This window comes from Mesocricetus auratus, unplaced genomic scaffold, assembly GCF_017639785.1.
Source record: "Mesocricetus auratus isolate SY011 unplaced genomic scaffold, BCM_Maur_2.0 Super-Scaffold_100013, whole genome shotgun sequence".
In the NCBI taxonomy this organism is placed as follows: Eukaryota; Metazoa; Chordata; class Mammalia; order Rodentia; family Cricetidae; genus Mesocricetus; species Mesocricetus auratus.
Window position 1 is genome coordinate 41,155,753 of NW_024429196.1, and position 22,282 is coordinate 41,178,034.

General features: G+C 38.4%; 1 protein-coding gene across 2 annotated transcripts in view; it reads right to left on the reverse strand.

The window, feature by feature from the left end:
• The window catches only part of Sugct (succinyl-CoA:glutarate-CoA transferase), a 683,098-nt gene that overhangs the window by 391,467 nt on the left and 269,349 nt on the right, over positions 1 to 22,282 (reverse strand). For both annotated transcript variants that reach the window (XM_005071802.4, XM_013114681.3), the window contains exons 10-11: positions 21,471 to 21,542; positions 11,365 to 11,462 (exon numbers count right to left, since the gene is read on the reverse strand). In XM_005071802.4, coding sequence (XP_005071859.1) covers positions 11,365 to 11,462; positions 21,471 to 21,542 — 170 coding nt within the window. The remainder of the gene's footprint in view (positions 1 to 11,364; positions 11,463 to 21,470; positions 21,543 to 22,282) is intronic.

Here is a 22,282-nt window from a genome sequence, read left to right on the forward strand (position 1 = left end):
AGGTAGGAGAGTGATGCATAGCATCTCCTCAGTATTTAACTGTGAAACAGTTCAAACTGTAAAAGGCAGGAAAAGATCAAGAGAAGGACAGCAGAAGAGTGGAATGGAATGGAGGAGAAAAGATTGAAAAACTTACCCATAACAGTAACACAGGATAACTCAAAGAGTTTGAACATCCTGGCTAAACCTGTTTACAGAGACCCTGCCTGAGCTGTTCATTTGCTATGGCCTACTTTGTCTCTTTTGGAATAAAGTTGCCTACTTGGAACCTTAACAAGTTGTTAGGATGTTATTTATTGTTTAAATTAATAGAACTTTATATTTGATAGAAACAAGGACAAGAAAGAATTAGTTTGTGAAGTTTCAGAATGAGCAAAGACTATTAATGCTGTCATGGGTATATATACTGTGGCAGTAAAAAACCTTTGCTTTATTAGACAATGTTGTTTAGCTAGGATTGAAAAATCAGATGTAATCAATAAAAAACAACATAATTGAGGAAGAATCTTCTAGAAAGCATTTCCTCAGGATCAGGACAGAGAAGCTGTGGTCCAAGAGACACCAAGGCTGCATCTCAAGCTGACAGCTGAATTGTTTAAGAGTCTCACATGGTACTGGTTTAGGTGTCAGGAAAGCTGGAGGATTGGAGAAATCATGGATAGAAGCTGAGCACCATGTAGCAAGGTTGTAATTCTGGTGGAAAGGTCAAAAGGCCATTGGTGAAGGTGTAGCCTCAGTACCAATGGAGAGAATATCATATTGGAAATGGCAAGACCACAAGATGTCTGACAATGACAGTGGCAGGCACGAAGTGGAGTCAGCCTGAGCCTATAAGATAAACTGTAATGTGCTGTACATGTCAAAGCTAGAGAAGAGAAGTTGCTTATAAGCCCTTTGAGCCTAAATGATTGTGAGTGAGTCTCAGATGCCAGACATTGAGCTATGGGATTTGAGCTACATTGTTCGACTATACCTTGATTCTTACCCCCTAGGAGTCAGAAAGTATTTTAATTCTTGATTTTACAGGAGCAAAATTTAAGAGACTTTGGAAAATATAAAGAGACCCGGTTTGAACTTTTAATCTATCTCAAATTTTATAGACAGTGGAACTTTTGGAGTAATACTATATTTTATATCATGATGTTAAATAAGATATTGATGACAAACATGATTTAACGTGATGTGTCTGTGTGTCAAAGGTGGCAAGAGATAGAATGTTGGCTTTGGTTGTCCACTTGCATACCCGAGAAGAGAAAACCTCAACTGGGAGGTTTCTTCCAAAGAAGCATGTCTGCAGGGCATTTTCTTGGTTGATGGAGGAGAACCCAGCCCACCGCAGGCAGGTGTGCCTGGGCAGTTCAGTAATGGTAACTGGGTGTGAACCTGGAAGCAAGCCAGTAAGCAGCGTTTGCTGAGGTCTGTGCTTCAGTTGCTACTGAGAATCCAGGTTTCTGCATGCGTTCCTAACTTCGCTTCCCTCAATGATGTTAAAAATCTTTAAGCCAAATAATCCCTTTCCTCTCCACGTTGTTTTTGGTCAGAATATTCTATCACAGCAACAGGAAAAACAAACGAGGACAGGCACTTAACGCAGCCCAGCAACTAAAGGACGCACTGAAATATCTCATTCCTCAGCAAAGAGAGCCTCAAATGTAAGGATCAGCAAGGCAAGTGCTCAAGCTCCAAATTCATCGCCCACACTAAGGAACAAGTGCCTCTCTAAAGGGAATGGACCAGCGGCTATGAAAACCCACTTTAACGGGTTCAAAACCCTCTGGGCACTATTAATAGCCTCATTAGTAAAATAGTACGGATTTAAATGTATTTCTAAGTCCTGAAAGCTACTTTAATTTTTTTGAAGTTATCCGTAAATAAATTTTCTAGCTACAAGGCCCAGGCCAATTGAAACCTCACTTTACTTTGCTAGAACTAAATTGGATCATAACAATAGTACTATATTTATATCATTCCAACTAAGATTTCTGATTGACAGCTGAATATTACTTTATTAAATAAAAATTGCCAAAGTTAATTATTGGAATGTCTATAATTCAACAGAAAAAATATCTCAAATACACAAACTTTGTGAATTGGTGGAATGACTATAACTAGAATTGTTAAAAAAAACAAATTATCAGAATTGATCATGGTAGCACATGGCTGTAATTCTAGTACTTGAGAGGCTTAGAGAAGAGAGTGCCATGAGTTCAAGGCTATCCTGAGCTACATGGAAAAACCTTATCTCTAAAACACAAATTAACAAACAGAAATAATAAAAAGTTTGCTATATCATAATTGATGATTCTTAAAGATTGAGATTTTTTCTGTGTGATGGTTTGAAATGTTCCTCACGGGCTCATATTTTTAATGTGTGTCTTAGTCATAGGTGCTATTTGGGGAGGCTTTGGAATCTTTGGGAAATGTGGCTTCCCAAGGTAAGAAGGTCATTAAGGATGCAATTTGCAAGGTATCCCTGACTCTACTTCCTGTCTTCTCTGCTTCCCAGTCCACCCTGATTTGAACAACTCCACCATGCTCTCCCAAGACCATGAATGGAGCTATTCTACCATACATTTACTGCTATGATGGACTGAAACCCTTGAAAATTTCAAACCAAAAATATAAGCAATTTCTCTCTTGTTTTATGTCAGGAATGTCCATTTTATCATAATGACACAAAGGTAACTAAATACCCTTCAATATCCTAGGCATGTAGCATATGCTGCACAATTTTACCTGCTTCACAGCTTGTGATAGTGCTGACTGTGATGCAGGTATTGTCATGTGTCCTTAACTTATAAGAAACGGAGGCTCGGGGAAGTCAAACAACTGGTTCAAGATGAGAGTTAGTCACAAGAACACTTATGGTCTCCAGTTTAGGTCTTCTGACATTGTGTGACCATGACTGACTGCTGCTGTTTCTCCTTTTGCTTTGTAGGCCCTAACACTGTAATCTTCCCTATTTGGCCAGTTCACCTCTACTCAGGCAGCTCTGTCCAATGCTGACACTAGCACTCACTAATTTACAAGCCATTTGTTGAAGTTCAGACACTCAAACAAGTATGAGAAACAAAAATAAAAACAATATTATTTAAGAAATATACTGTTTTATCACTGAACTGAACTCCTGGAACCCAGCTGCAGAGAGGGAGGAGTGATGAGCAATGGGGTCAAGACCATGCTGGAGAAACCCACAGAAAAAGTTGACCTGAAAAAGGGGGAGCTCATGGACCCCAGATTGATGGCTGAGACACCAGCATGAGACTGATCCAGACACCCTGAATGTGGGTGTCATTGAGGAGGCCTCAGCAATCTATGGGGCCTCTGGTAGTCGATCATTATTTATCCCTGGCATAGGAATGGACTTTGGGATACCATTCCATGTGGAGGGATGCTCTCTCAGCCTGGATACATGGGGGAGGACCTATGCCCTGCCCTGGATGATATGACAGACTTAGGGGATCCCCCATGGAGGGCCTCACCCTCCCTGAGGAGTGTAAGGGGAATAGGTTGGACAGTTGGTGGGGGCTGGGTGAGGAGGAGAGGGAGAGGAAGCTGGAATTGACATGTGAAGCAGGCTTGTTTCTAATTCAAATTAAAACAAATTGAAAAAAGAAATATACTGTTTTGTCAAAAAGAGGGAAAGGAACTATTTGGTAACACCTTATTACAAAAGAAGCCATGATGCAGCAGCCTAGAAAAAGTGGCTTACAATAGACAGGTGAGGGAGGCAAGAACAGCTGTATATAATTTAATTACATGGGCGCCATGAGACCAAAAGTCTCCACAATTCAAGGATAAATGGCTAACTGAAAGTCTGGATCACATTATAAGGACAATCATGCGGTTCTGTATCTTGTTTTCTGGACAAGACCCTAGGTCAATGACATGTATAAAAAATGGTTTAAACTTTTCCATAAATCTTGGGAGCATCTCAGAAAGACCTAGCAGGAAAGTGGAATGATCCCCTTTGTCTAAGGATACCAAGATGTAGAGAACAGGAGGCCTTAAGGGCCAGTTTGTAGATAGACAACATGATGCTGATATAGATATCCAGTATGAGTCAGCTAACACATTGCTGACACCAGACATGGGATGTGGAGGGTGGCGAGTAAGGGAGAAGAAGAGGGTCTGGGGAGTGGAGTGAGAAGACATCAGTAAGTCAACACAAAATGGCTGATACAGTGTGATTGTTTATAAATTATACCTTGATGTCAGAGTCATGATCCTTTGTCTGACATTTTCCTTTTGCCAGCCTGCCTATGTCTTTCTGTAGACCGGTGTGCCACCTACCTATGCACAGTCCATGTGTGCCAGTATGTGTCTGGGTCCCTGCCTGCCTTATAGCCTCTGCTCAGAGCAAATAAGGCCTGTGGTATATGTGAATAGGGTATGTGGTTCTGGACTGTGTCAAGAGACAGCGGCCTTATATTAGTAACGTTTTCCCAAGTTTAAAAGTTGCCATCCATGTCATTCCAAACCACATTTTTTCTTCCTTCGGGATTTTTGAGACTTTAAAATTAGCTCAAGTAATTTTTCTGTTTTTTTAATAACTTTCCTTCCTCCACTTAATTCCATCTGTCCTTCAAGATTCACAGAAAGTGAGACTGCCTCTAGGAAGGCCTCCCTCTCTATGCTCCTCAGAACTTTGGCCACCCTGCTACTAGTCACACACTGCTAGTGTTCATTTAATTCACTGCTTTATGTATTTGTTTTCCTAATTAGACCAGGCACACCTCAGAAGCCCAGGATTCACATCTCATTCCATCTGCTGAACCAGGGTATCTAGACAAAGGCCAAAAAAAGTTAGTAAAGCAGGGAGGAGGCAGGGGATGATATGACCATATTTCTACTTCCTCCAGTGTTCTCCTTATTTTCTTCTCATTTCATGGCTTCCTGGTATTTCTCCCCAAGCAAAAACACATCATCTTTATCCTTCTTTTCTTAGATTGAACACACACGAGGACTTTCACTTTTGAGGTCCTAACTATTACAAAAATGCTGATCCAGTGTGCTACTCACACAAGTTGAAGAGTTTGTTACTCCTTAGCATCACAAAGATGAGATATGTTTGCCAGAAACTGAACAAATCTGTTACTTGTGCTCTTTGGGTTTTAGCTAAGGTTTAATATGTTTTAGCTTTACCTGATGTTCAACATTAGCAGCTGGGTAAACAGAGTTTCCGCAACACTCAGGATAAAATGGCAAGCTCAAGGGGAAAGACTTCCACATTATAAAAAGAAAAAACGATTTGCTGGCAGGCACAGTTGGGGACTAGGAACACCTGAGAGCCCAAGAGGGAACTGTGTGTGCTGGCTGCAGAAACAGTTGATGACCAAAGCAGGCAGCAGTCTGGCTAAATGATACTAGGGCTTGAGGAAAGTCTCCAACTGTACTCCACAAGAATAGTCAAAGTGGAGCCTCTCACAGGCCCTTGGAGCAGTATCAGAATTCCACTGTGTACAAAGGGAATTCCTGATACTACAGACTTCACATGAATCCTACTGTGGCAAAGATGGAAATTCTCATTGCTAAGGAAAATTCTGGGAAGATTATGAAACACAGTAGGAAATCCATATGTCTGCTAAGGAGCATACACTTGTAAAAATCTGTTAATGCTACAGTTTTCAGTTTGAGGTGTCAAGTTGAGTGCAAGAAATGAGTTTCTTGTGAGTCCATCATGCCTAGAATTTATTTTTAAAGTTATCTGTACTGCTAATTCATCCTCAGAAATTCCTACACATTTTTACATATTCCAAAGATGAGAATATATATGAGCACAGAAGAAATGTACTTATAATGTTTAATAACATACAACAGGCAAAAACCTGCTATACTGACATGATAACACAGCTATTGATCTATCACTTCAAAATGATTGGTAAATAATAGAAAAATATAGCATTAATATTAATATAATAAGAAAAGACAATAAGTGTTTAACTTTTCTTGCAATACTTTTTTAAAGTAGAAAAAAATTTAAAGAAAACATTATATGAAAAATATGCTTAAAGCAACTAAAAGAAGTGTCTTCTAGAAAGTTGGCAAGTATCCAGGGGCATTTTGTCTTTCTTTATGCCATTTTCCTAATGTTCAGTAGTAGCTATTCTATATTTGTAAAAATAAATGAGAAAGGAAGGAGTGAGAGAGGGAGGAAGGAAAGAAAGAAGGGAGGGAGGGAGGGAGGCAGGGAGGCAATGAGGGAAGGAGGGAAAGAATAAGAAATTTACCGGAGCCCAGCATTAGGTATCACACTGAGTTACCAGTGAAATTGGGGTCCCTCTCTGGGTTCTTACTCTTCTTAATAAAAGAACTTAAGAACCGTTCAGATGAAAGGTCAGGAAAAATTTTATAAGTGCTTAAAAGAAAAACCATACAGCAGCCTCACTATAAACCTTCGTAGCTGCCTGGAGGAGGAAAATGGAAAAGAGGACGCAGAAAAGCCACAACTTTGGGGTTAGGAATGGGGATTCAGCAAGCAAACATGTGACAAAAGGGAGGTAGCTTAAGAGAAAGAGTGAATACCACAAAGTACTAGAAAACATTAAGTTAGATCCTGTCACATATCCAAAAGGAAAGAAGAGAAATGAAAAGTTGCACCTTTGTGAGTCAGAACTTAATGATGTTTCAGAATGACTGCAGCAACTGCACAGAGAACAAGGATTCTGGGCAGTTCAAGTACAGAATTTCTTTAAGAGGGTTAGTATCCCTCTCATCTCTTAGCATGGCATGAACTGAACCTGCCTTCTTGGGTGGTAGTTCCTTAACTAGGTGATTTACTGGCCCCACTGAATTACCTATTACCTTTGCTTATTTCATACTACTAGGTGCTCCCCCCTCAAGTCAGAGGAAGTTCCCATTCTCTTGACGATGGAAACAGCATTCCCTTAATGGCCTCAACAGAGCCCTGATTAAGGCTACTGTAACAGAAAAACATACTATGGAAACTCATGAGTTTCCATAGCCTCTCCTCTGAAATGAAAAGAAGTTTTTACTGGCTTGGTATAACTGGAATACTTTGAACTTTCTACCAAGTAAAGATTGTCCTTTGACACTTCAAGTTAGATATAAAATTCAAGCTGCTGCTGGGCAAACCCGTCTTATAATCCCCTGCCAAAAGAACAGAATTCCCTTATTTTATAATCTAAGCATCAACCTGATTATAAAGCCTGACTTTATTTTTACAATTTGATCTTCTTTTCACCTCTTCTGATGTCTATGACCCATCCCTCAGCCTTCTCCTTGCTCCCCTAGCCTAGGACACAGCATCTGCTGAGCTGAATTTTGAACATCATCACATGTCGTCAGCCTTAGAAACCTCTTCCAGGTATCTGTTGACTGCCTTCTCTCAATTCCTATAGGTCTCTGTTCAAAGTTTACTATTGGCCAGGCCCCCTTGATGAATATATGAGGATAGATGAAGCCACTGCCATTCCCAACTCTGGTATTTGTCTTTCCCTTCCCTAATTGTCTTTCAATAAAGAATTTTCCTGTTGTTACTTATCTTCAATGCTTATAACTTATAAGCAAGAGCCTCCAGAAAGTATATATTGAGTTAACAAACAAGCAAATACAAAATGATTATGTGTCACTGTAGGGGGATATATTATGTGGAAAATGTGTGGTTCTTTTTATCATTTTTTATTTTAAAAACAATCTTTTCTCATTTTACATATCAATCCCAGTTCCCACTTCCTCCCCTCCTTCTGCTAACCCCCTCTTCCTCCCACCCCACTCCAAATCCACTCCACAAAGAGGGGAAGGCTTCCCATGAGGAGTCAACAAACTCTGGCATATCACTCTGAGGCAGTACCAAGGCTCTCCTCCCTCTATCTAGGCTGAGCAATATCCCTCCAAAGAAAATGAGCTAAAAAAAGCCAGTTCAAGCACTAGGGTTAAATTCTGGTCCCACTGCCAGTAGCCTCAAAGACTACCCAAGCCTTACTACTGTCACCTACATTCAGAGGGCCTAATTTGGTCCTGTACAGGTACCCCCACTGTCAGTCCAGAGTCAGTGAGCTCCAACTAGCTCTTTATTGAGGGAGTCTTTATGGGGCTAGCAAGAAACCTGACATTAGGGAAGTTTCTAGGAATCCACAAAGGATGACTCAGCTAAGACTCTAAGCATTAGTGGAGAGGGTGCGTGAACTGGCCTTCCCCTGTAATCAGATTGACAACTACCTGCATTATCATCATAGACTCTTCATCCAGAAACTAATGGAGGCAGATGCCTACATGACAGCTAAGCATTGGGCCAAGATCCCAAGTTCAGTTGATGAGAGAGAGAGGAGGGATACCCTGAACAAAGGTGTCAAGACAAGTTTGGGGATACCCATAGAAACACCATGTGGTTCTTAAAATGAGTTTCCCATCCACTCTCTCTATATAACCTTTGGTGGTTTGAATTAAAATAGCCATCTAGGCTCATATATTCAAATTCTTGGCTCCCAGTTTGTGGACTATTTGGGAAGGATTAGGAGATGTGGCTTTATTTGAGGAGGTGTGACAGTGGGGGTGGGCTTTTGGGTTTCAAAAGCCCACATCTTTCCCAGTTAGCTCTCTCTCTCTCTCTCTCTCTCTCTCTCTCTCTCTCTCTCTCTCTCTCTCTCTCTCTCTCTCTCTCTCTCTCTCTCTGCCTTCTGCTTGTGGAAAAAGATGCAAGCTGTCAGGTACTGCTCCAACACCAGGCCTGCCTGCTGCCATGCTTTATTCCATGATGGTCATGGACTAACTCTCTGGAACTTTAAGTCCTCAATAAATTTTTTTCTTCTCTAAGTTGCCTTGGTCATGGGGTCACTTCACAGCAATTGAAAAGTAAGATATTATGTAAGCTTTAGAATTGTCATCTGTGAAGAGAAGAATAATCACTTGTATCAGGCCTTAACTTGGCTTCTAATAAAGACAGTCTTTCTTACTTTCTCCCTGTTTGCTAACATCTCTTTTTCCATGGAATAAATGTCAAATGATTCACAATTTCTGGAATGATTAAAAGGAAATTTTTTGGTCAAGAACAGAATACTGAATAAAGAATATTCCTGTGCAAAACCATCACCAAAACTAATGACTGCCTTGCTTGTGTTTGATTACAGGTTGGATATGACATATTAACTAGATACTTTCTCTCCTCAAGGTGCTGTCAGGGAACCCAGGAAGAAATATGAGAGAGTGGCTTCATAGCAACATGAAAATCCATGCAGCTACATCTGCTTCGGGAGAATGTTAATTCTGGAAATAAGACAGAAGTCATAAGATGGGAGTATGGCCACAGCAGGAGCCTCCAACTGAAAAAATTAGGAAACTGCAGAAAATTTCAGTGATGTCAGACTATGAATGTCCCTAGGTTTCAAACTGAACATTCTTGGCTTAGGCCTGTAATTTGTGGAAAGCTGCTGAAGTTTTACAATACTGGAAAAACTGTAGATCATATGATGGGAATGGCAAATTTCAAGGCATTTGTAAAGACTTCTGAAAGCTAACCACTAAATAACATTAATGCGCCCAAAGTACTTATTCAGAGAGACAAAGGATGTGCTTGTAGGCAAGAATGAATAAATATGCTGCTCTTCTCTGCTCCTCACTATTTGACATACACTGGATGAGAAAGTTTGGAAGTATTGAGGATTATAAAAATCATAAGATAATATCAAAAAAAGTCAAGACACTAAGAGAGTATGAAACCCAGTTTCAAAAAAAAAATATGCAGAACCCTAAGTAAAGAATCTCCAAGATTGTCTCTGCGACATCCTTAGACTCTTCCTTTCACCATGCTTCCTTAATCATTCTTGAATCAAAGTAGAAAAATAATGACCCTAAGAGTTCAAAATGCTTTAATTTCTACACATGTGAGTGTAAAACAGTAGAATGCTACTTGATTTACATCAAAAGGAAAAGTTTTTATCTCTAACAAAGTCTACTTAAAGTCTTTGCACAGTAGAATTCTATAACTGCACTAATCAAGGAATCAAAGTTTTAGGGCACAGGAAACACTGGTGCTATCAAAATGCTGGCAATTTAATAACAAGATGATACTTGTATCTGCCTGGGTTTATTTTGCTTGGGATCCACTCTTCTCACAGCATGGACATGATTTTTTATTTCATCAAAGAGCTTTTGATAAGGTTCTCACAAGTCCCTATTATTGAGATTTGGTAATTATGGTGTGAAAGGAAAAATTCTATCAATGAATTAAATGAATTAAAAATGCTTAAGAGACAAAGGGGCAAAATGTAGAAATGAATGGGTAATTCTCATGTGGAGAAAGGTTAATCATTAGGGCTGTGAGGCTTTGCAGTAGAATCAGGATTATATTTAACTATTGATAAAGAAAGAGGCATCTATTTTTCACTCTCATACTTTGTGTGTATTGGTCCCACACACAGATCCTCCAGTGACACAAAGAGCATTTGATATGTGGAAGAGATTATGGTGTAGAGAAGTGTTCAAAATCCAGGAAGAACAAATGAGTAAACAAATATCCAGAATTTCATGGAAAGGTCTCAAAATGCAAAACAAAGAAATAAAATTATTGTAAGTATTACTTAACTTTCTATGAATCCGTTCATATTACATGGAATAACATGGGCATTTGAACAAAGCCTTAAGTCATTGGCATGACAAAAGCAAATCTTCAACACTGGATGACAACATATATAGGCATTTGGAGTCACAAAACCCATGGAGATTATTCCGGCAGGCTGAAAAATTTAGAAGCAAACAATTTGATAGGAAGAGTAAGATTACTTCTTTATTCAGAATTCAAAAATTTGTATATGTTTTCCAAAAGTACAATCTGATGTCATGAATGGAAATTTAGAAACCAAACACTCAATTAATATGACTCTTTGATGACTCATTACTTAAACTAGCATTTCCCATCACAATAACTCATTCACACTAAGGTCTCAGAAAATCTAATGAACTCAGTTTCACTTCCACATATTTTGGTTTACTTATCTATAAAATGGGATCAATAGACCTACTTCACAGGATAAACATAAGAGTTAAATGAGATGATATACAGAGCATATACTGTACACAGGGAAAGTACAATCAATGTTAAATTCTTGTGCTTGTTGTTAACAGTTTGTGATGTGCTAAATTCAAACAGTTACATACCACAAAGAAGAAACCTAGTTGGAGTCACTGTGACTTTGTTTACACCACTGTTAGAATTTGCTAATTAATAAAACATTTAAATGCTTTCGAATATTTTGTTTCTAACAACAATAAACTATTTTAAGATGTCGTTTCATTAATCAATTTGGGAAATGAAGAGAATTACAACCTGATATAAAGAGGGAAGGCCTACAATGACTCTCCTAATGAGAATCAGAAAATGCATTCAGGCATTGGGTCCAAACTTACCGTGCAGATAGGATTTTAACAAGCTCCTTTCTATTCTGCACCCGAAGATGGTTTGTTTTATACTTGGAATCATTAATCAACTCAGGCAAATTCAGGATCTAAAAGGAAAAGCAATAGGTATAATTCAAAATTTTTTCTCAAACCTTAGGTCCTGGTTAGATGCAGCGTTCATAGTCTGCCTATCCCTTCTTTTCTTGTCTTCATACCTCTCTACAAGTGGGTGGAAGTAGAAACATACGACTGCAGGAATCATATTGGTGAATGTGTCTTGTCAATTATATGAGAGTGCTTTACTATATTCATCCATATGTGCCTATATATGGAATCACAGAGAAGTTATCAGATGTCCATAATGTCATATATATATATGAATAAAGACAAGTTATCAAATCTTCAGAAAAAGTCTTATCAAGAGGTACATGGACAAAATTCCAAAACTAGATAAAACTAGCCTAATTCTAGCAACAAAAACCTTCAGTGCCTACGTTCATTTATATAAAACCTACAGTCAACATACATCTTAGGGGCACAAACTTATTTGTTCCACATGTTAACAAAATGATAAAATCGGATACAGTAGCCCTATTCATGATTTTGTCTAAGACTCAAAAATAAAGGGAAAGCACATGTATTGGTCCAAATTCTAACCATTCAAAGAACATCAAATTAAAACATCTTCTTACTGCAGAAATGTCTCTGTTTTTCTTTAGTCTGTCTCCCTGAAGAATACTGACTGGAAATGCTACTATATACTTCCTCCACAACTGCTTCTCACTAAAGGGAAGATCTATATAGCAAATTTCTTTGGATGTTGTTTAGTTTTAACAAGACCATAATGATAGTACCAACTAGATTTGAAAGGAAAAGGACATTCTGAAAGAATGTGTGAAGACAGAGTTTGGCAGTTGTGTTGGAAAGTCAGAAAGAGCATTTATGGGCTGGGGGCAAGCCAGGTGCCCAACAGAAAGCCTTACTTCCTTTATTAATGTGTTTGCTTTCAAAATAAACACTTAATGGTTTCTCTTGTTTCCCAGAGTTTAAATAAAAATAATCCACTAATCATCTTAAAAAAGAGAGAAGTAGAAAAGATTCCCCAGAGTCAAAGACCATCCCAGTGGTATAACTTCTCTTTCACATCTGCCCCTTACTTCTCTCTACAAGCAACATTACTCTACAGAATTTTAAAAAGGGATTCTGCATACAGTGCCCTTTCTAGACACATCCCTGTCACTACACCTGATACCAGAATTGGTCTCAATGCCTGACCTGTTCACAAACCTCCTTCTGAACACTATGTCTTCAAAATAGCAAGTCCTTACCCTAAGTAATAGGACAAGTTTGTAAGTCAGGCTGCATATAAAGCATGCTACTGTCAGCAAAAAAGACACCAGGTGACTGTTCCTGGAGGTTACTTTGATACTTAATGTGTCCTTTGCATTTGACTTACTGGGCTTTGTTTTTCAAACACATTGCAAAATTGGGGGCCTAAATAGTTACACACCTGTCCTCAGCTCTGCAGGTTGTCTAGATAGACAGTACTAAGAGCATTGAAGGCATTGGAGGGAACAATCTAGCTCCAACTTGCATACCCATGCTGTGACACACACACACACACACTCACACAGAGATATAAAATAAGCCTTTTTTAAAAGAATTATTAGAATATGACTTTTAGATAAAAGAGAAGTAAACATTGGCAAGTTCAAAACACTCAGTATTTCCTCTTCCAGTGCAAGTGCTAGGCAATTCCTTGGACAGGGACTTGTTACAAAAAGGTTTGCAATGGCAACACTCAGTCACTGCCATGACAGTCCCACTTCAACTTTCTGAAGTGACATGACATCTCTGCTTTAGTTTTGTGCCTTCTACAATTCTTTTACCTTAACTTGACTCGGTGAGGGATCATCTGTGAACCTAAGTATAAATATTTGTATGAACCTAAGTATAAATATTGGGGTGCTATTTGGCATGAGTACTATGCCTAATTATCACACAATAGCGGTGACCTTCCCAGTCACTGGCTTTTGGCTTTTCCTTCCAACCAAAAGCAACATATTAGACTACAATAATCTTGTCACTACTGCACCAGCAGGCACATCATACCAGGCCAGTTGGTATTATAGTAAACAGAGTCCATAGCTGAACAAGACTATTGGGAACAATTTTCCCTTAGTAGCTTACCTAGTGCTTCCTGTCACTAAGGAAAGCCAGTAAACAGGTGAGAGTTTCCAGCTTGGTCTCAAATTGATCTCTCCACATCCTGAAGCAAACACATGCAATATTTTCAATAGCATGGACTTGCCACCTGGTTTTAGCCTGTAATCAATAGTGGTAGTTTGTACAGCCTTAGGGGCCTCCCTGATCAACAATTAGTAGAATAGTAACCTGGTTCTGGCATTAAGATTTTCATTCAACCTCTGGTTCTTAAGAGTCTTTTTCTACCCTCAATGACATCTTTATTCAAACTCTGTTTTATTATATTTTTTAATTTAACTTTTTTTCTTCCCAATTTTTACCCTATGTGTCCTTTTTATATGTATTGTGGCTTCCAGTTTAGTTTTCAAGGGATTCTGGAGGATATAAATGAGTGAGTCTCTGTTTCTTATGCCTTCTCTTGGACTCTTTTTCTTCTGTTTGTTTGTTTTATCAAATTCCAAAGTGCTGGGTTTTGTTTTAATTTATTATATTGTATTATTATCCCACAGAAGCCTGTGTGTTTTCTAATGAGGGACAGACAGTGTGTGGATCCAGATGGAATGGGAGGTGGGGAGGAACTAGGAGGAGTAGAGAGAGGAGAAATCATACTCAGGATGTGAAAAAATATTTTCAAAACAGGAAAATAATTAAAAATAAAAAAGAAATTTAAAAAGAAAAACAATAATGAATGTACTGACCATAAAAATTCCAATATAGCACACAACTAGACAATGTGCAGCAAGTGAGAGGTTTTGGAACACTTTAGTCCCAAATGCTATATCTTCATCAAACACCTACCCTCAGGGCTCTAAGAACTAAGTAGAAGAGGAGGTAGAAAGATTGTAAGAGCCAGGGAAGATGGATGACTCCAAGAAAACAGTGTCTTCCAGACTGATGCACACATAAACTAACAGAGACTATAGCAGCATGCACAGAGTCAGCACAAGTTCAAGCCAGACAGTGCTGAGACGAGGGAGTGAACGAAAGCTCCTATCCCAACCCAAGAAGCTATCTCTGATTTTCATCTTCCTGCAAAGGAAAATTTAGTCCTCATATGGAGTCTCCCTGGCTGTATTAACCACACATAATGGTAGACCCCACCCCCGGCAGTAGATGACCAACAGAAAAAACAAACTCAGTGGTATTTCTGTAGACTATGGGTCTAATACAGTTTGGGGAAATTTGTGTCTTCCTAGCCTTTTGCTTGTATAGTTTGTTTTCTGATTTTTGTGTTCTTATGGATTGTGTGTATTTCTAATTTTTTTCTTCTTTTTTATTATAATGGTTTGGTTGCTTTGCCTATTTGTTTTCTAAAGAAAGAAAAGGCATGGAGTTGGGTGGGTGGATAGGCATGAAGCAGGATTGGAGGGAGATAATGATCAAATTATGTGGTGTGAAAACAAAATTTCCAATTAAAAAGTGCCATATTAAAAAAAGATCTCAAAACTTGTTTTATGAAAGAGCAATATTGGATCCAGCAGCCATAGATATAAAATACTATTCTATCTAGCCATCCATAACACACAGCTCTTTTTCATGTACCAGGCAGCCTCCTCATCCTGGAGTGCCTCTGCTGCAGGACTACTGCATATCTTCCTTCCCCTGGGAGGTCACCTTGAGATGTTCAGTGTACCACAGGGCCAGTGGGGTCACGGTCATGTTTTAGCATGCATTGCTGGCAATTAGAAGTGACTTCTCAGCATTGACAGGCTCTTGTCCCACTCTGGCTCTTGCCTTACCAATGATCTTATTTGAAAGAACCTGGGCTGGATGAACAATCTCCACCCTTAACCTACTTTATTTCAAGGGAGAAAAGTACACTGCTGAATATTCAAAACCAATTCTTCAGTTCTTGGTAAAGCTTAATCTTTTTTACCTTTGTTGTTTTTGTCATTTATATCTTCTGTGAACTATTACTCTGATCTTAAAGCCTTCCAGAACCTCAGTGGCATAGCATTTGGCTTTCTGTCAAAATTTTCCTTAGAAACTGACTTGACACAAACCTTGCCACACTTACCTTTAAGTGACATGTCTGCTGCCTTTTATCATCCCCTCTTGATTGTTTTATAACTTTTGGAAATCAACTTACATGGTTGTCTAAATCATTTATATCTGCTAAAACCTCTCTTAAATTCATAAATATCATATCCCATCATGGAGTTTGGCAAAGTCACTGAAGCCCCATACTAGCTTTGAGGTCCCTACCAAATCAATCTCTTTTTAGCTCTCTTGTGTATACACAGTCTATCCAGCTGAATGAACTGGACATCAAACATGAGCTCTCTCCTGGCTCATTCTCTTAGTAATACACCTGTTTTTTCTCTACTGTATTCTAATCCTTGATATTCATGGGAATCTTGGAATCTTAGCTGAAAATAACCAAATACCCCTAATTACTCCTATGATCCAGTCCATCAGGAAATGGTTTTCTTAGTTTGCCTGAGTTCTTGTCTTAAGGAGGGATGGGAAGTTACATTGCTCAGTTTCTCCACTTTCACTGAACGCAGAATAATCCAAACCCATGTGTCACAGCATCACAAGCCAGCTTGTGAGAGACTCATTGTTTAAAAGTCATTCTTTGCTGAGCCTGTGGCACACACCTTTAAACTCAGCACTTGGGAGGCAGAGGCAGGCAAGTCTCTTGGGTTCAAGGTCAGCCTGATCTACAGAGTTCCAGGATGGCCATGACTACAAGGAGAAACCCGTTTCAAAACAATAATAACAACAATAACAACAGTGTTCTTCATTCAAGCAGCTCAGATACTGACTGTTCCATAAATAACAGAGTTTCTTATAGTGATCCATTATGAAAGTCTCCATCCTCATACTGAATCACAGATTTTCCTGCCCTCTCTATTAAAAGGTCAGACTTCTTCCATAACGTCTACCTCATTTTGTTTCTCTCCATTGTTCAAATCTTCCCACTGGTTATAGGTTACAAGTTTTTGCATTCAAGGAAATTTTCCTTAGTACAGACACAATTTAAACTCTTTTACTTGTAAACTACCAGATGTAAAAAAGATAATGGCATGCCAATACCTTTATCCTGTCTTCCCTTTTGTCTTCCTTTCCTGACAAATCAGTGGTTAATGCAGTGGAAAGCCTCTGCATATCTTTTCCCCAGTGTAATTCCTCACTTGTACAGCAACATTTCTTTCTGAAAGACAGCTGAGCCTTAGATTGTATGAATTACCACCCACACTAAAGTCATACGAATTTGGTCTTCATATATTCAATATCTTTGCTAAACACTTCTTCCTTCCCATTTATTTACAGTGCCCCTAATGCCTCTTTTTCCTATTTTGTTTTGTTTTTATTGTTGTTGTTTTCAAGATAGGGTTTGTCTATATAGCCCTGGCTATCCTGAAACTCACTCTTGTAGACAAGGCTGGCCTTAAACTCAGAAATGCGCCTGTTTCTGCCTCCCAAGTGTTGACATTAAAGGCATGAACCTCCACCACCCAGTTTATAATGATTACATGAGAATTTTGAAAACAGCTGTTACAGCCTTTCTGAATTAATTCCTACATCTGTGTTGTTCTGATATTGCCATATACTTATTTTTGTCTTTCCTTATGAAACATCAGATTCTTCATAATCTGAATAATTTTGGATAATATCACAGTCTTTTTTAACATTATACTAAGAATTTCTGAGGGCTGGAAAGATTGCTCAAGTGTTAAGAGTACTTACTGTCTTGCGAAGTACCCGAGTTTGGTTCCTAGTACTAGTACAACACCTGAAAATCCAATTTCAGGGGTTCTGACACCCTCTTTTAGCCTCCCTCAGGCACCTGCATGCACCTGGTGCACTTACTTGCAGACAAGAAGCTATACACATATACACATAAAAGAAAATAATTTTAAAAAGAACTTCTGAGTCTTGTTTAAATCCTAAAGAGACTTTCTGATGTTATTGTTTTTACAAGTTGACCAACTTAAGCCTAAGCTGAAAGTTTCTTTACACTTTACATATATTTTGGAACTAATATTGGTTCAATTCCCAAGATTTGCATATAATTAGAATCTGCCTCACTTACAAATCACACTATAACCTGGGCATGAAGGTATCTGTCATTTGGGCTGTCAGCATGTTTGATGCAGCAACTTGGATTATATCAGTGTATGTACAGCACAAGTACAAGCCCAGAAATTTACAGACAACTTCAAAGATCATTTTGAAAACTCCCCCTTTGCAGTCCTTCTCTATGAAGTCCTCCTCTCTGCAGTCTTTCTCTCTACAGTCCCCTTCTCTCTGCAATCCTTCTTCTCTCCACAGTCTTCCTCTTGGGTTACCCCACTTTTGGTGTATTTTAAGGCAGAGGCCAAATGGCCAGAGCACAGGTCAGCAGCAACAGATTCCCTCCTTTTTTTGACTGAGCTGAGCCATGAAGAAAAGTTCTCTCCCTCAGATGTGGCCTCTGCCCTCTGTACTGTGGGGATGCCTCAGTGGCTAGCACAAAACAAAGTACACAGGAGGCAAAACGAAGGATCTCTCTACATGGAGACCACAGTTCACTTCTAATTCTCCTTGTACAGAGATAAAGAGCAACTCTGGAGCTCAGCTTTCTTGCCTGGTACCAAGGCTTAGACTTTAGGCTCCATTGAATTTAGGTAAAACAGAGTAACTAGACAGAACACCTGATCAATGTGCTACCAGTTTACAAGAACTTCAAATTCTGATATTCAGAATCTTTACTCAGAATCTTAAAGCCGAGTCACCCTGATAAATGCTCAGGTCTTATCATAGGGCAGTACTAAAGGGGCAAAGGGAGGTATGTCACCTGGGTCTGTCCTAGAACCAGAATTATCCTACTGAAAATTTTAGAGGCCAGGTAATAAGGGCCTCTTGTGAGCTAGGAGCCCGCTGTGCTTTGCTTATATAACTAGCCCTTATAATCCCCACAATATATGTGTTGGAATAGTTATATATTACAATCTACATTTTACACAGATGGAAACAGATGCTTAGAAAAGATTAAGTACTTTACCAGTGGTTACCTGACTAGAAGCAAGACTCAGAAAGCCTTTATAAATCATGCAACAATGGATCCAGACCACCTGCACCCGAATCTAGTATAGCATTTATTAAAATTGAAGTTTCCTGTGCCCTACCTCAAACACACCAAAGTCAGACCTTTGAGAATGTGAGTATAAGATTCTATACATATTGAAGTTGAAAACCAATGCATTCTGTACCCAGTGAAGGAAACCATCAGTCTAAGTGACTATAAAGAGTATGTCAATATACTTCAAATAGAAATAGTCATAAATGTTGGCATCAATCAGTTTAAAATAGCTTACATATGCTCACTTTCCCTACTCTTCTACATCATGTTAAGGAACACAAAATAGAAATTGTCATAAACCAAGGTTCACTTTATATATAGCAATATATTTTTGACCCCAAGCCTTAATTTTTTTTTGTTCTGACTCTGGCCCCTGAAAACAAGAACTTCCAAATAGGGCTCCTCCTTAAAACATGTTAATCGGTCAGTATATCAAATTCTACTTTCTCATCAATTCATCACAGACAGTTGCCACCTCCTTTCCTAAGAGGCTGAGTTGCTGTGACTTTCCTAAAGAATCTGACTTAGGCTCACTTTTTTGAGGCCAGTTTGCATGAGCCCATCCCTATCAGATAAGTGTGAATGAAATAGAATGAGAAATTCATTGTTTGTGTATTACTGGTAAGAAAAGAGGAGTCGTATTCAAATAGAAATACAAAAGTTGTTTTTAATTGGATTAAAAGAAGTGAAGTATAAGTTTACACGTGATAACATAATTGCAAACATTAAAAAAAGTCTACCAATCTTCAGTGCTCACTCAGTAACTCCAACAAATGACCTACATAACACTGAAACCCTCCGCACATTTCCTCCCAGAATTTTTACAGACACTCCTTTGATGGCTCATAGCAGGGATTATCATTCCTAACTCACATATGGGAAAATCAAAGTCAAGTGTGCCATTATCTAAGCCCTATGACAGTCTCCCTTTGGAAGCAATGTGCAAGCATATCATAACAGTAAGTCATATGTTAGTACTGAAATGTGTGGCAAATATTCTGCTTGGAAATAAGTCTTTTCCAGAAAGTGTCCTTATAGATACTTAAGAAGAAGTTTAAACATTTCAAAGTAAGCAGCAGTAATGAATCAAAAATTAAAAACAAAACAAAGAAAAACATGTCAACTTGGGGAGGGGGAAAGAGGGCGAGAAGCAGAGAGAGAGCGGCTCTAAACATGTGGCACAGAAGGCAAATCTGTACTTGTTTAAAGTACAGAGCTGCAGTTTCCATCTCTTGTTGAGTACATAAATGACTTCACAGGCAACGGTTTCCGTATGTTTCATATTTTTAAAGCTGACCATTTGTAATAAAGATTCTTTGATCCCAGATCAAATGTTTGAATCAATTTTCTCTACACTCTCTGAGTCGCTATTACAAAAGCTTCCCCTCTTCCCACATCAGCTGAGCCAGCCCTTCCTGCAGTGGGAACCCTCTCCACTTGTCACCTTTTCTACAGGCTTCCCACCTCTTGGTGCGATATTTAGCTCTGCTTGTTAACCTCTCACACAAAAGAGGCTCCGTAATATAATAAATAATTCTTGTGCATAGTAAGCTAACTACTATAATGAAAACGGTTCCTCTGAGGAGTTCAGGAACCTTAATAAGACAGAAAGCTTATGGTGACAGAGTTGATTAAAAAAAATGTAATTCTTTCTGTCAGGAAAAAGGTTTTCACAGGTGAAACCTTAGTCTACACGCAAGAAAAAATAAAAACAAACATATTTTCACAACCTTATATTTCTTGGATTTAAACTAGTGAAAGTGAAGTGACACTCTGAAATTTTCAAAATTCTGTACTTTATTTTTAAAATGATCTTAAAACAGAAGATCTAAATTCAAGGTAAAAGATGAAAATATTAAGAACTGTCTAGGCAATGCCAAAAATTTAGCAGATTCCTAACTTAAATTGGTTCAAGTATTTCAAGGCTTTCTCAGGCCTTGCTGAAAAGAAATATTTCTGCTATAACTCCAGTTTCTAAAATATTTAAGCATGAATTTCACAGAAGGCCATTCATTAAACAAAGGTAACTGAAAAAAAAGTCTTATAATTTCTAACAGAATGTAAATTTAACTTGCAAATATTTCACTTATATTTGGGCCTGATTAAATATGATATAGGGGAAAGGGAGGAATCTGGGGTCAGTAGAGAAAAAAGGAGAAAAGTCACAGGACTCAAAATAGAGAAAAGTATATATGTATATATGTATATTGAATGTATATATATATGTGTGTGTGTGTGTGTGTGTGTGTGTAAAAGAAAAAGAGGTCATCAATTTGAGAGGAGTTGAGAAGGGTACAGGAGATGAGTTGGAGAGAGAAGAGGGTAATGACATAATTATATTTTAATTAAAATTAAAAATTTTAATTGAGAAAATTTTAAGTTATAATTTCTCATTTAAACTAGATACTACTCAAAACTAAAGAAGCCAATAACAACAAAAATTCTCCAGAACACACAAGGTAGAAGGATACCTACACATGCATACCTTAGTATGTACACATAGGTAAGCATATAACATGCAAAGAAAGAATGGAAGGAAGGAAGGAAAGAAGGAAGGAAGGAAGGAAGGAGGGAGGGAGGGAGGGAGGAAGGAAGGAAGGAAGGAAGGAAGGAAGGAAGGAAGGAAGGAAGGAAGGAAGGAAGGAAACAAAGATGATAGGGGAATGATTTTCAGACCAATGACTCATCATTTGTATCAGGTGGTGTACTAATAGGTGCTAACACAGGAAACTGAAGTAGTTGGGACTCAGTAACACCATCAGGCAAAATTGTACTCTCCCTCAGTTTTTACAAAATGAACAGCTGAACCTGCCACCCACCAATTCTGGTAATTATGGATTACCTTGCATACAACAGCAAACTGTTGGTTATTTCCTGCTCCAATTACAAGATAGCCATCCTTGGTTTTAAAAGCCTTTAAAAGAGACAACAAATAAATATGTAAGTGTATGTCTATACATGGATAAGACCAGAAAATTAGCTTAAATTACCGATAATTCTATATTGAAAACTTAATATACTTAGATGTTGTCCATCAATTCAATAGCAACCTAGTGCATATATTTCTCTTTTTTTTTCATTTAAGACTTTTGAGCTGCTTCCCAACTCTTGTACCAACTTTTACAACATGGGAAAAAGTGACAAAAAATTTAAGAAAATACTAAGCTAATGTTTCATAACTCAAAATTCTACAATCATTGCACTGTAGATTGATTTTTTATATTTCTTATAGAATTTTGTATGGCAATAAATACAATTATTTATAAAGAGCAAGAAGAATAGATGTAGAAAAAAAAGGAGTGAAACTTTTGGGTGTGCCTACTTTCTCCCAGAGTGCCTTCCTTTCTCTTTACTCCTGTGCTTAAATCTATTCTGAAGTATTTTTAATAAACTCCATCTCAACTTCAGACTTAACTCTTTCTGCATCAAAGCCAAAGGAAGATTCAGTTTTATATGAGTCAAGATACTATCTCAGCCTAGATACACAGGTTAGGTCATAGGCTTGACAGATTTTGATGATCCCTCATGGAAGGCTGCACCCTCCCTGGGGAATGGATGAGGAATGGGATGAGGGGGTTGGTGGGAGGCATGGGAGGACTGAAGGGAGAGGGAACTGGGATTGATATGTAAAATAAGATAGTTTCTAATTTAAAT